At 48.7% G+C, this 15,064-nt stretch overlaps 1 protein-coding gene across 2 annotated transcripts in view; it reads right to left on the minus strand.

Annotated features, from left to right (window-relative positions):
• Window positions 1-15,064, minus strand: part of ZBTB40 (zinc finger and BTB domain containing 40) — a 37,694-nt gene that overhangs the window by 12,507 nt on the left and 10,123 nt on the right. For both annotated transcript variants that reach the window (XM_074161681.1, XM_074161680.1), the window contains exons 5-9: window positions 8,992-9,184; window positions 6,060-6,196; window positions 5,400-5,589; window positions 4,233-4,366; window positions 2,695-2,863 (exon numbers count right to left, since the gene is read on the minus strand). In XM_074161681.1, the coding sequence (XP_074017782.1) occupies window positions 2,695-2,863; window positions 4,233-4,366; window positions 5,400-5,589; window positions 6,060-6,196; window positions 8,992-9,184 (823 nt within the window). The remainder of the gene's footprint in view (window positions 1-2,694; window positions 2,864-4,232; window positions 4,367-5,399; window positions 5,590-6,059; window positions 6,197-8,991; window positions 9,185-15,064) is intronic.

The raw sequence follows: 15,064 nt of genomic DNA on the forward strand, positions 1-15,064 counted from the left end.
AGCAGCTGGCAAGAGGGGAGGTTATGGAGTTGGCTGGAAGAGCCAAGCCTCGTCCTTGCAAGCACCAGCTGCCAACAGTGAAAGAGCTCCCACTGTAGAAGGGACTCAAGGAGAAGCCAACAGATTTCATATGGTACCTCCACCAAAGAAACCAACCCAGCTGATGATGCCGAGTGTGGCTGGGGATGGATGCAGACAGTTTCTGCCCCAAGGGATGCCTGGTGCTTTCCAAGTGCTTCAGCTCACCTAAATTAGGTATCAGAATTTTTACTTTTTCTTCTTTTTTCTTTTCAGGAGAGATGTAAGAACTGTTGCTTTCAAGCGGAAATGCAAACTGTACGCATCTCCACGTGGCATATATGTTCTTCAGAAATGTAAGAACTCCTCTGTTTCAAGTGGAAGCTCACATCCCTCAAACGTGAGGCCCACAGTTATCATTCATATCTCATGCCAAGACCCACATGGCTATCGATCCATAAAGCCACCTGCAGCATTTGGGGCTGGTAAGCAGCGATATCAGAGCTGAGGAGACTGGCCTAGAAATTAAGATATGGACATTCAGTGTAAAGATCTGTAGGATGCCAAGAAGGGGCCGGTAACTGGCATTCCTCCTCAGGACACCTCATACAGAATACATATTTCTGCAAAGTAAGTACCATTTTTCCAGGGCTCTTGTTTTTGATGTTGCCTCTTGCTTGATTTAGTCTCAACCTTGGCTTGAAGCCCTGCCAAGACACTTAGTAACAGCAGTCTGCTCCCTTTGATATCCGTGCCAGAGAAGCAGGCATCTGCCAGAGTAATCTCGCTGCCTCCCCAGGTGCCTCAAGGGCAAGCTCTGCAAGGTGTCCGGAAGCTAAGATGGGCTGCACCTTCGCAGGCACGTCCAGTTCTTGTTGGCTTTCCTTCTCTAGAGCCACCGGGGCATCAGCCCTGGCACATCCTGTGGTCAGACAGGGCCAAGGGGAGCGTCCCGGTGCCTGTAGCATCAGCAGGAGACAGAAGAGGAACAGCAGATGAGGAGTCGCCTTTTCTCTGGAAATCCTCATCAGAGCCACAACTGCTGAAAAAGCCAACTGGATAGGTGGCAGCTCTTGGTGGAGTTAGAAGAGAGGACCTAGATCTGAACTGGGCATGAACATTGGATCTACACCATAGGACATCTCTCAAGGAGACAGTTAAGGCCACTGAGCCAAGAGAGGGGAGCAGAGCACGTGCTGTCACCCTCCCAACCCCACGGCTAGAGCAGAAATCCAGCTCCTGGATTCCTCTACACACACCCTGCTCCAGTCCCCCAGTCCCATCTACCGCCCCATCAACACTTCCCCATCGCTCAAGAACTCAGGCAAGTTAATGAACTGCAGCTCGCTCTCTGCCCCTTCCCAGCACGCGGGGGACATCAGCTTGGCCTCTCACTGTGGAACACAGAACGATGGCGAGTGTCAAAGCGAGGAGGTTTGTGTTCCCTCATAAAGACCGATCATGGTCCTGACCTAAATTTTCAGGCAAACCTTATACCCCTAAAAAAAGACGAGACATTAATAATAAGCTGCTTACTCTAACCACCCAGCAATCTGCTAATATTTCCACACTGCGCCAGAAACTAAGCCGCTCTGGCAAACAGGGACAGACTGAGCCGAGCCAGCGCCTGTGCCTGGATAACAATCACACTGTGTACATCCCAGTGGACTCCGCAGCCCAAAGAATCTGGATGCGCTGGGAAGCAGGATGCCATGAAAATGTATGTGAGCAAACAGGATAAGCAAGTCACATTTGCATCCTTTTCAGGAGAACGCAAACCCGCAGTTAGCTTCCTGCCCCTCTCCTATCATTTCCATTAAAGCACCGAATTCTGTGAAGCTTTCTTCATTCAAATGGTGGATGCAGAGCCACAATTCCGCTCAGCTGGAAAGCCTCCCACAGCTCAGGGCAGGGTCTCACACATGGTTATTGCTGTGCGTTTGTTTCCCGAGTTCACCAAATTGCTATCTGCATATGTTTCCTTCCACCTTTGCCGAACGAGTACAGTATGTAACATTTCCCTACTGCCGCGGGACCCTCCCAGGGGATCGCTTGCTCTGTAAAGTGTATGCGGAGCAAGACCAAATTAAGGCACTGTAAAATTCAGTCAGAAAATAGTTGAGCACTACAAACTGCACCATCATGGTCATCCCTGCATGAGACAAGTGCACTCCAATGTGACCTTTGCACAATCAGCCTGTGAAGTACATGAGTACACAGATAAATTCCGTGGATTGTAATACAAGTCCAAATTCATATAGTGCTGGAAGAGCCAAAGAAACCCCACAGATCAAAGATAAAAATTCTGAAAAATAACCCAGTGTAGATACAAACTACATAACTAAGTTGCTTAAATGCCTACTGAGCAAGGGCTGGGGTGGAGAAATGCAAACACAGTTAAGGAATACCAGTATGGCATTAGTTACAATCTCTACAACCCTCGTAACACAAAATACTTTAATGTGGTGCATTTTACCAGCAGGGGAAAAGCCCACTCCAGTGCCTGGATCCAGAGGTCACCCCCGAGAATCCTCCTGCAAGTACAACGCTGACATCTCGTCAGGGGTAAAATGACCTCAGGTCACCACGACACTGAGGTCCACTACCAAACTGCCCAAAACTCCCATAACTGTGTGTAAAAAATCACCGAAGGATGAAAGGTTGTGCTTTTCTTACCCAGATGCCCCAGCTCCTGCATCACTGGCTGCAGGTCTGGGAAGGATTCATGGACTCTGCACAGCAGCTGACAGATCTTGATGGCCGGGACAGACTTCTCTTGGGCTGTGCTCAAAGCTGCTTTCAAGGAGGCCTCTGAACTTCCCTTCTGAGCAGAAATACTCAGTAGCTGGAGAAGGAAGAAGAAGAAAACACCACATGACAGAGATTTTGGGCTGTGAAAGGTCGGGATGGTCTGGGAGTGAGGGCATGTCTGCCTTATTTCATCTCTACTGCTGGGAATCTGCTTTGAGAAACCAGAAAAGAAATCCCTTTCCATACAGGTCTTTATCCCTCCACTGATACATGTGCATGAGCTGAGAGAATTTCAGGATTAAAAAAAAAGTTACAACAAATTAAATTCTCAGACTTTCTGTTTTGGTATTAGCTCACTTAAAACCACCTTTCCACAGAAAGAGCGGTTCCTCAATGCCTTACAGCATCACAAATTTACCCAACTCATAAACCTGTCCTTCGTACACAGCTCTCTGGGATTTTCTCTCCCTTCCAAATCCAAACATCTTTCAGAGAGCCATGCAAGGAGAACCAAGGAGAGGATCTCTGCATGCCCACGCATACCTCACCCTTCCAGATCTCCAATGGCCACTAACCAGAGTGGGAACAAGCAACTGCAGACTGCTTGGTGGAAAAGACCAGCTCCTTATTAACACAGCTCATTTTCCATGTCAAAAGGAAAGCAGGGAAGGCACCCTGGGACACCACACAATCACGGCATCCTCAGTGCACTCTCTAGAAGCGTTTCGTTCTCATATGTCCTGAAACAGCCAACTCAAATGGAAACCCACTCCCTGGCAGCTCCACTTTCTCTAGAACTTCACCACCCTTGTAGAGCTGGAATAGTTTTGCTGTGTTTGAATACGTACATTTTCACCAACTGAGAATCTCACTGGCAAATCCTTTTACCTAAGAACTCCTGCAGAATTTATATAAATACCCAACATGCTCTCACTTCAGCAGAGGGGCACCTCCAACTTTGGATGGCTTCCCCCACCTAAGTAATCACAGAATCATAGAATGGTTCAGGTTTGAAGGGACCTTAAATATCATCTAGTTCCCACCCCTTTCCCTGGGCAGAGACACCTCCCACCAGACCAGGTCCCCTCAAAGCCCCCTCCAACCTGGCCTTGAACCCCTCCAGGGATGGGGCAGCCACAGCTTCTCTGGGCAACCTGGGCCAGGCTCTCACCACCCTCACAGCAAAGAAGTTCTTCCCCACATCTCATCTCCATCTCCCCTCTTTCAGTGTCAAACCCTTCCCCCTCATCCCATCGCTCCCCTCCCTCATGAAGAGTCCCTCCCCAGCTTTCCTGGAGCCCCTTTAGGGAGTGGAAGGGGCTCTAAGGTCTCCCCGGAGCTTTCTCTTCTCCAGGCTGAACAACCCCAACTCTCTCAGCCTGTCCCTTGATTTCAGTGCACGCTCGGGCCTGTCCACCCTTTGAGCCCCAGAACATGCCGGCTCCAAGAGCATCCTCTGGTACCTCTTTTACTGCTTCTGTGAGTCCCACCTCCACCGGTGCCAAGCCCCCCAGGTCCACTCTCTGCTGGATGGCCTCCGAGATCAGCTTGCTGTGCCGCAGGATGATCTCAATGGCCATGCTCTCACTGGTGGCCACTGAAGAGGAAAATAAAAAGTAAAGGTATTTAAAAGCACAAAACCCAAGGAGAACCTGAAGGCCTTAGTTTGTCCAGTCCCCTCCTGAAGCTGAGCTGTTAACAGCAGGAGTGACTTTAGGGCACAGGAACCAGCAAACAATTACAGGCGAGCTTTGGTTATACTAATTACAGCATAAAACCCTAGCAGGCCTCACTTCTCACTGCTTGTCCAACTTTGGGTGAGAAGATCGAATTTTCCAAAGCACATTGCTGAAAGAGACACTGCCAACCTCAAAAGGCAGGCATGATTCTCCCAAGACTCACCATTTCTTCTCTCCCCCAATTACAGACACCCCATTCTGACTTCTGCAGAGAAACAGGCATTTCTAGGCACAATTTGACTCACTCGAGGAAGCCATGTGAAAAGCAGCCAGACGCACTACGCACCAGAAGTGCTGGTTTCTCCAGGCTGCGCACAGAGGGGATGAAGAAGAGGAGTCTGGATGGAGGCAGCTGCCCCCAGGCAGGGAGGTGAATCCTGTCTTTGTGCCCACGGGGCCAGCACCCATAACTGGGCTCTGCACAGCCCCCCCTCTCCTGCCCCACAGGACCACCAACACGAGTGCTCCTCACACTTGCATGAGGTTTTGACAATGGTTTTTGGGGAAAAGCACAGCTTAGATTTTAAAGTAGGAAAACTCAAAGCCAGAGGCGGGGGTTCGGAGGAGGACAGTGGTGGCTGCACACAGACCTCCGATGAAACCCATGCTTTCAGTCTGATGGGCCTCCAGCTGGTTATTAGCACAGGATGGTGGCCAGCTCTCAAAAGGTTCACCCTCTACAAAACCTGAAGGCACAGAGCCACAAGCAAAGCAGACACATTTGCAGACAAAAGTGCTTTTCCAACCAATCAACTGTTCCACCAAGGATATGGGTGATGAGACCCATTGGAATAAAAGAGGTTCATGGCCGGGGAGAGGGCAAGGAGTTAAAAGAAGCTCCTTCCAGCAGAGAAGCTCAGGGTGAGCATGGGGGGACACCAAGGCCATTACCTGCTTGGAAGAAAAACTCTGCGCCAGGTTGTTTCCGGATGTCCTCCATGAGCAGGTTGAGCAGTGCCGGTTCCCGCAGAGCCAGCAGCAGCTGCCACACGGCAGAGGCCGACAGAGACCGCTCCTCCAGCACCGCCGACACCAGGGAGGCAAAACTGCCAGCCTCATGCTTCACAGCCTGCTCCATTGCCTTGGAAAGACCCACAGCAAGGCATAATGAAGGATCCTGTCCATCTGCCCTGTGCCACCCTTAGCCACAACCGTGGCTCACCCCAGACCCAGCCTTCCCTTGTTCTCACGCTGCTGAAGACCTGGCTCATGGTGCAAATCAAGTAGTGACCACTTGGAAGCTCAGCTCTTAGAATCACAGTACGGCTTCTGTTGACCTTAAAGATCATCTAGTTCCCACCCCCTGCCCCAATCAGCCACTCTTACTTGCCAACCTTCAGCTTCATATACGTCACCTGCTTCACTATGTGCTATGCCCACTTCACTATGCCCACTATGGGCTACTGAAGAACCATTAAACCGAGTCCTGCTGGAGAACTGCCCCACATCAAGCCCTGACAGGTAGTAAATCAAGTCCGCAGGACTCAACAGGGATCCCAGATGGGGATTAAAGCTTGGTATCTCCTTGAAGACGTGCCCAAGGCCGCTTACCTCTCTCTCAGCAGGAGCCAGGCTCTGTGCAGCAGAGATGCCCTGCAGCAGCGTGTGGGTGTCTGTGAGGAGCTCCACTAAGGTTTCTCGGTATCGTCTCAACAGTTTGGCTCCATAATCCTCTGGGCTCCACTTGGCTGAAGGCAAGCGAATGAAAATAAGAACAGCTCAGCTTGTAGCATCTTCCCAAAGGGCTTCAGAGCTGAGAGGCACTGAAAAAGCCAAGGCAGCCACCTCTCCCTGGGTGACTTACATACAGTCTCATGCTCAGGACACTGGGATTTACCCTCAAGCAGAGGATCAATATGAGAAACCAAATCTTCTCCAAATCAAACAAAGACAACACAGAACATCCTCTGCCCGCACATACCTACAGAAATAGATCTATGGCACCCAAATCTTGTGAGTCTCAGTCCTAGTCTGAGCCCAGAAGAAGAAAGTCTCGGTTTTCAGCCACATTCAGCAGACAAACATGTGGCCTTGTCTGTGAAGACAACACCTCGAGATGTTCATCAGCCTCTGGAATCAAGAAGACCCCATTACTGACTCTTAATTGTAGTTTCACTGCAAGAGGTCTGTAAGTGAGAGTCTTTGATCCACTCCATTGAAAAGGAGCTCTGTGTCAGCAGTGTGTGACTATCAAACACTTACACACACCCAGATGGTCCAAGGTAATCAAGAACTTAGCAGGCTGAGTTGGCCTTGGTGAAAATGTTAAGAGAATACAGATTTGTGAATGCAAAGCGGCAGTAACACCCTCTTCTCTCCCGTACACCAAAAAACCACAACTTTAACCTCCTTCTTCCCGTATCTACTTTCAGGCTGGGTCTGCTGAGGTTTGCCCTGATGAATCTGAGAAACAATTTCTGTAGAGGAACACCACAACCCTTTAAAGACACTCCAGTATCGGCACACAATGGGCTAATTCAAGAAAGAGGAACGGTGTTTATTGAGGATAATGAAGAGACTTGGGCAAAATACACTGTGTACCAAAAGCAATATATGATTGTACTTGTTACCAGATTAGTTGATAGATAAAACTGGAAATTGCCGAACAGGTGAATCTGAAAAGGATTTTTTTCACTGTTGGAGTTGTTGAATTGGAGAAGATGCATCTTTCTACTTTTGTAGGACAAACCAAAACAAAAAACTGTAGTACATCCAAGACATCTGTGCATGTTTAGTGTTTGTGTGCTTAGGTCTTTTAATCATTTTCGTTCAGTACCATACAGAAAAAAATCTATTATTTGCACCTGGGAGAAAAGCAGCTAAATACACACAGCTTAGTGAAAAGACAACACGGTCTCTGGGACCCAGAAGACATACAGTGCTGGGTGAGAAGAGAGAGCTCTCCAAGACGGTGAAGGAGGCAATGGCAGGCCATGGGAATAATCAACAGAAGACTTTGAGCTAATATGAAAATTCCTTGCACAAAGACACAAGTCTGCTCCCCGGCAAAGCCAAGGGAACCTCACAAAGCACTTGAGCTCCGTAGGGGTTAGGTGTGACTTGGATCTGCTCCACATGGCTCAGGAGACAGTTTACAAATAAAAATACTTTTCCCCTTCTCCCATCAGAATGTTTCTGTTTCAACTTAACGCAAATTTGAGCTGTTATGAATGCACCCTCAGTTCTGCTGGCAAACCAAGGCGAGTGCCCTGTGCCACTGAGCAGGACGTCCCCCAGAAAGGTCACAGCACAGCACAGAACATCAATCGGCTGCTGTCAGTGACTCAAATCATTCCCTCACTCCTCATATCCCCAGTAAGAAATATTTGTGCTTCTGTTTGTTCAAGCTGCAATTTGAGGAGATTCAGCTCTATGTAATTAAGGAATGCTCCTCCTCGGAACGGGTATTACCACTAGATAATTAACCACGTTGGGAGTCTGGTGTTTCAAGAAAGCAATCGTGCTTAACAAATGACAAAGCAAACTGCCTGTCGGGAATGTTTGCTACAGAGGAAATTATCAGCATTATGACCACAGTTTTGCTTTCTATTAAACACTCGTTTACATTTCACTGCATGTTAATTTAGTTTTTAATTTTTAAGACTTCAGAGCTGGTGAAATTTGCCTCTTTATTTGAACTGCTCAGGGCTGTGCCTAAACCCTCCCAGACTTGGAATTTCGTCCCACCAGCCGAAAGGTGAGGACTCACAAGCCCCTGAACCAACACTGGCAGGCAACAAACAATAAACTCCACCAAAACAAGAAGGGGACTAGCTGTCCAAGATCATGATGTCTAATGGGGACACTAGGCATGGGACTCCACCAGAGCACTCTGCTCCACGCAGGAGACCACAGCTCAATGACCACGATGTGCAGGAACACTACCCAACCAAACACAAGGCCACAATCCCCCTCAGCCCAAGGAACTCACGAAGACTGAAGCCAGGAAAGACATTGCCTGCATTTAATTTCAAGACATCTACAGCTTTGGGGAAGTTTTAGGTATTTGCTTTCAAAGCCAGCGAGTACCGTGAGTTAAAGTCACCAACGGACCAGAGTTTGGTAAAGATGCCTTCACCCGTGAAGGGTTTATTAAGTGAAAATTGTTGTATTTATTACAGAGACACATGCTGCTGCTTTTAAGTGTCTGAAAACCAAGAATTAATTTGACACTGGAGGGAAGCGTTTTCCTGTTTGCCTGATATGACACCCCAGTTTCCACCCTGTCACAGTGTCAAAGGCCAGGAAGGGGTCCAACAGACTTCTGCCCAACATTGCTCATTGCAAATCAGGGGCTTTCTTGCTGGCATTGTTCTCCTACCCCAGTGCTCCCAGACCATGTTTGTTTGCAGAAAAAGGCCATCCCATTCCCTTACACAAAAGTAAGATTATAAGAGCACGCTGAAGTCCAGACAAGCATCCAGAATTCCCAGCAATTCCCTGAACTGAGTCCCCAGGCACCTGACGTTTAGCGTATCCATACCGTTGCCATCAGAGACATCTGCTGTTGCCACCAAGTTGTCCAGCAGAAGGTGGAGACCAGGGAATGATGCTTTCACAGCCCCCAGAAGTTTGACCAAACTTTCCGCTTTCAGGGTTTTCTCTTCATGCACCTTCCTGAGCAGAGTGTCTATGGCTTCCCTCTGAGAGCCGCCTCCGCAGCAATCCAAAACCACCTGCGACAAAGAAACAGCCAAGAACCTGTTCTTGAGTTTCCCACAAACTCTTGGATCTGAAAAGAGATCAGAGAAATATGTATCACAGCACACAGGACTGCTGTAAATCCATACCCACTGCTTCCGCTAATTTGATTAACAGGAAAGTGTTATGTGGGGGTAATTACAGGAACATCTAAACACATCCCAGGTATTTCTGACACATGTCACCTTGAGAACTACGCCGGTGGGTTCTTCCACCACGTCTAGCTCTTGGAAGTGGCTGACAAGCAAAAAGCGTTTTTTCAAAGGGAACAAAAAACGACTTAAAGATAGGATTCAAAACAGTATTTCATTTAATGTTTTTAGCAAATACTTTTTATATTGGCAGTCTCTTTTCCCTTGTCTCCCCAATTTTTCTGCTTGTCAGCAAAAGACAGGGATGGAGAGAAAAAAAAAAAAAGACAAGACTTTATTTAAATAAGCATCCTATTAATTGAATGATTATTTCTACGATGAGGCCACATGAGACATATTCACTGTAGCCTAGAAAAGCCGTAGCACGCCTGTGCAATACCTACAGGGCTCCTACCAGGGAAAGGCAGTTGACAAATCCAGGCTGACCCCTCTGCAAACGCTGAGTTCCTCAGCACCTGAAAGGCAGGACTGGCAGGAACTCTGCAGGTCACCAGCCCAGTTCCCTGCTGTCATAAGCACTGCACCACACAGTCCCGTTAAGGAAAGTACTGAGATCTGCCCTAAAACTAGTTACATTTTTGCTCCCTTTCCCTTGGTTGGAAAGCTCCTCCACAGTCTCATTCCCCTGTTGATTCTTCTAATTTTCAGCTTAAATTTATTCATGGCCAGTGTATACCCATTTGTTCATGTGCCAACATTATCTTTTAGCTTAAAAAGCCTTCTAAACTCTTTGAGGCGTTTACCCTGCCCTTCCTCTCCAATTTCTTTCTAAGAGCACAGTCATATTCCCTCTCAGTCTTCATTTCATTTGTCTAAATAGGGCAGCTCCTCTCGTGAAACAGCTTCCCCACTCCCCTGATTTTACGACTGCAGATCTGTCGCTGCTTCAGTGAAAATTCCCCAGTTTGGAACAAGACTGGGAGGGCACACAAATTTCAGATGAGGTCTCAATTCTTAGTTCTTGTTACTGCATCTAAAGGCAGGCCCTTCACTTTACACTGCCATGACATTCCACCCTCACTATTTAGTTCTGCAGCCACATTATTCTTCTCCCTCTTGCAGATCCTCCTCTCTGCGGATAAAAGATCCTGCGTTTGCTCACCAGCAAGTTTTGCTCAGCGTGCTTTGATACTGTCTTGTCAATAACATTAGTGTTAATATTAAGTAAGTGCCAAGAATCCCACTGGTAGCCTTGTTCCAACCTGTCACTCCTGCCTTCAGCGCAGACTGTGATTATGTCCTGGTAAGATATAGCCTTTTTTAATATCACCGCTTCCTCTAGTTTAACAATTTCCACACATGAAATTCAAATGCTTTGCTCAAGTCTAGATTGAGGCAGAAAACCCCATTTTTATCTCATCAAGTAAAGATTCCGGGTCAGGCAGAAACAATTTACTTGAACACCCTTTGCTGCATTTTATCCTATATTTTTGCTCACACGCTTTGCTTCAGCTACACTCATCCCCCCGCCTGTCCCAGCACCTACCGAGCTGGTGCCTGGATCACTGCTTCCCTCTCCCATGTCTGTCCTGGTCAGCAACTGTAGAAACCACTCTCAACCTGGCAAATACAGCAATAAACCTTGCCGTCACTCTCACAGCCACATGTCAGCTCCTAACATCTGCTGCGTGAAGCCCTTTGAGCCATGGTTTCACTCCAGCTGCAGGAAATTTCTGTTTCCTCATCTCTCCTGGATTTTTCCCTGGGCTCAGTCGTGACTTTGAGGGTCATTTCTTCTTGTTATTCATTTTCTTTACTTGATCAGACAAACATTTGTTGCTGGTCTCAACACAGGCTGGGATGCCCAGCAGCCCAACGTACTGCAAGACTCTCTTCATACCTCTAAAGTACACTTCATAGAATAGAATCATAGAATCATTCAGGTTGGAAAAGACCCTTGGGATCATCGAGTCCAACCATCAGCCCCACTCTACAAAGTTCTCCCCTACACCATATCCCCCAACACCACATTTAAACGACTCTTAAACACATTCAGGGATGGTGACTCAACCCCCTCCCTGGGCAGCCTGTTCCAGTATCTGACCACTCTTTCTGTGAAGAATTATTTCCTAATCTCCAGTCTAAACCTACCCTGTTGCAGCTTGAAGCCATTCCCTCTTGTTCTATTGCTAATGACCTGTGAGAAGAGACCAGCACCAACCTCTCTACAGTGTCCTCTCAAGTAGTTGTAGAGAGTGATGAAGTCTCCCCTCATCCTCCTCTTCCTCAAACTAAACAGTCCCAGCTCCCTCAGTCGCTCTTCATAAGATTTATTCTCCCGGCCCTTCACCAGCTTCGTTGCCCTCCTCTGCACCCGCTCCAGCACCTCCATATCTCTCTTGTATTGAGGTGCCCAAAACTGGACACGATACTCCAGGTGTGGCCTCACCAGTGCTGAGCACAGGGGGACAATCACCTCCCTACTTCTGCTGGTCACACCATTTCTAATACAAGCCAGGATGCTGTTGCCTTTCTTGGCCACCTGGGCACACTGCTGGCTCATATTCAGCTGCTTGTCAATTAAAACCCCCAGGTCTTTTCTTTGCCCGTTGGACATTTCAGCCATTCCTTGCAGGTCCCAGTACTCCCAAATTTTTCATTTGTTTAGGTCTGAAACCTCTCATACAAATTCTCCTCTCTTATCGAGGGTGCAAACTTCAGACAGTTCTCCTATCTTTAACATAAAAGAAACTAATCCAACAGCTCCTCCTGAACTCTTACAGGCAGCTGATCTCATTAATTAGTTTCTCTCATTTCCAAAAATCTGTCCTTTTATAGCCAAAACTCTGTTAGTGAACCTGTTGACACAACCTCCCATCTAATCTACACTGAGCTGACTCCGGATTGCTCAGTCTGAAGTCATCTCTTAGGAGAACACAAAAAGGGGCACAAGAGCAGCATCTTTTTGGGGAGCTCATGCTGTAAGCTACCACCCAGCGAGTGATGACAGGAGCAGAAGCGATGGCCCCAGCAGCGGGGGATGCAGCACTGACACTTTGAGATGCCTTTTGACAATAAGGTGAAATAGTCAGAAAACACACCCCTGTTCTGCAATGGTACTTCTCCATAGAATCGTAGAATGGTTTGGGTTGGAAGGGACCTTTAAGACCATCCAGTGCCACCCCCTGCCCTGGGCAGGGACACCTCCCACCAGACAGGGTGGCTCCAAGCCTCCTCCAACCTGGCCTTGAACCCCTCCAGGGATGGGGCAGCCACAGCTTCTCTGGGCAACCTGGGCCAGGCTCTCACCACCCTCACAGCAAAGAACTTCTTGAGATCTCATCACAATCTCCCCTCTTTCAGTGTCAAAACCTTCCCCCTCATCCCATCGCTCCCCTCCCTCATCCAGAGTCCCTCCCCAGCTTTCCTGAAGCCCCTTCAGGGACTGGAAGGGGCTCAAAGGTCTCCCCAGAGCCTTCTCTTCTCCAGGCTGAACAATCCCAACTCTCTCAGCCTGTCCTCACAGCAGAGGGGCTCCAGCCCTCCCAGCATCTCCGTGGCCTCCTCTGGCCCCACTCCAACAGCTCCATGTCCTTCTTGTGCTGAGGACTCCAGAGCTGGACACAGTGCTCCAGGTGGGGTCTCCCCAGAGGGGAGCAGAGGGGTAGAATCCCCCCCCTCGCCCTGCTGGCCACGCTGCTGGGGATGCAGCCCAGGATGCGGGGGGCTTGCTGGGCTGCCAGTGCATGTTGCCAGCTCATGTTGAGCTTCTCGTCCACCAACACCCCCAAGTCCTTCTCCTCAGGACTGCTCTCCAGCCATTCTCCACCCAACCTGTATTTGTGCCTGGGATTGCCATGACCCAGATGCAGGACCTTGCACTTGGCCTGGCTGAACTTCATGAGGTTCACACAGGCTCACCTCTCAAGCCTGTAAGTCCCAGGCCTTTAAGCCTCTCCATCCCCCCGTGCGTCCAATTAGGGTTGCTCCTTGTTGTCACTCCTACCCGTCTGAGCTCTGGAGCAGCTCGGTTTGAACATGGGCCGTGCAGGCCCCGGAGCCAGAGGGGAGGGAAACGCACAGCTCAAGATGCCCAGGTCCCCTCCAGAAGAGACCCTGGCCAGGAAGAAAGGACAGGTGTTTTCACCAGCTCCTCTGACACTCCAGGGTCAAGGCTCTCCTGTGGACGGGTCACTCCGAGCTCTGCCATGATTAAGTCACGGGACGAGGAGCACAAGAGGGAACCTGCTCCTCCTTCATGAAAGTCTGCACCCATCCCCAAATCCTCAACCCTACCTCCCCACGTTACAGAAACACTAATAAAGCCATAAAGTTAAGCACTCAAAAACCAGAAATTTTAGGTAAAAAGTTCCCCAGGCAAACACGGATTTACCAAGGGGCTTCGTGACACGTCACGTGCTGGTTTTTGAGCAAAGAAAATCAGACTTGCTCCATGCATCGCTTGGACCGAGCACAGAGAGAACCCAGTTGCGTAGAAAAATGGCTGTTACAGGTAAAACTTGTGCTTGTCTTGCTGAGTATGTGTGTAGCTAACGAGGCAGTGACTGTGAGAAGAAAAAGGAAAGCCTCATCTTTATGAATCCTTGGAGAACTAGATCCTATCTCTGCCAGCCCAGAGCTCTAGCGCAACCTGGATTAATCAGGTAAGACGAAACCTTCAGAGGTGGCTGCTAATTCCATGTTCATTTTCCCAGTACTGCACCTGAGACACCAGAGATCTCAACTGCACATATGCCACAGGCCCACCCTTTTAATAAATTTAACTTCTGAAATAATTAAGCCCTTTTCCATTTGTCTGGAGGGAAAAAAAAAAAAAAAAACAACAAAAACAAATAAACCAAGCCTGAAAAAAAGTGAAAAAAAGGGAACCCCCCAAGGTTGGTCCACATTTGGCAATTTCTGTCTTATTTTCCTGTGCCACAGCAGGAAGCAGCTCTGCGTGCAGCCTCGCCGGAGACTCCCCAAATACATTTGATATTTGCTGGGAACCCACAGGCCAAAACAAGAGCACGGAGGGATCCCATAGAGAGGAGCAGGATTTTGTACTGGGAGCAGGGTTTGGAGGCTCTGCAGCAAATGGAGCACACAGTGACTGAAGAGGATGAAAAGAAATACTGAATAATACCAGCCCTTCACCAAATGAGGCAGGAGTCTCATCATTGCATATGATGATGCAATTAAAGGCTGTATCCTGTGACCAAGGAGCAGAATTATGACGGTATAACAGGTTTAGGTTTATTGTTTTTTTCCAATGGGAAGGGAGACAAAAAATGGCTGCATTTTAACTACCTAATTTCACGAAGACAGACAGAAGAGTGCAGGGAAAAGGTGCAGCCTTTAAAGAAAGGTTGTACTGCAATAAAACAGGCGAATATGAAACATCCTCATCTCCCCACTGCTGATGCAGCTTCCATGGCTTGGAACTCAGCTCCAGCCCCCCTGCGCAGGTCCCTGCTGACAGCCACAATATCCCTGGCAGATGCCAAGCCCTTTGCTGCATTCCCACCTTGCCTTCTCCTCTCACATCCCCATTCCAGGCTTGGCCACGCTGCATTTGGAGGGGAAAATTCCTCAGCCGCCAGTCACATCCCAGTCCGTGAGGACAAGGTGGATGTCTCTGTCAGCGGCACCTTCTCCCCCACCGAGCTGTGCCTGTATCCAGGGACAGTCCATGGGGGACACTTGGTCAGGGACTGCCTGCGAGTGAGCAAGACGTCACTGAGGGACGTACAAGACGGGCAG

This window comes from Numenius arquata, chromosome 20 (assembly GCF_964106895.1).
Source record: "Numenius arquata chromosome 20, bNumArq3.hap1.1, whole genome shotgun sequence".
NCBI classification, from domain to species: Eukaryota; Metazoa; Chordata; class Aves; order Charadriiformes; family Scolopacidae; genus Numenius; species Numenius arquata.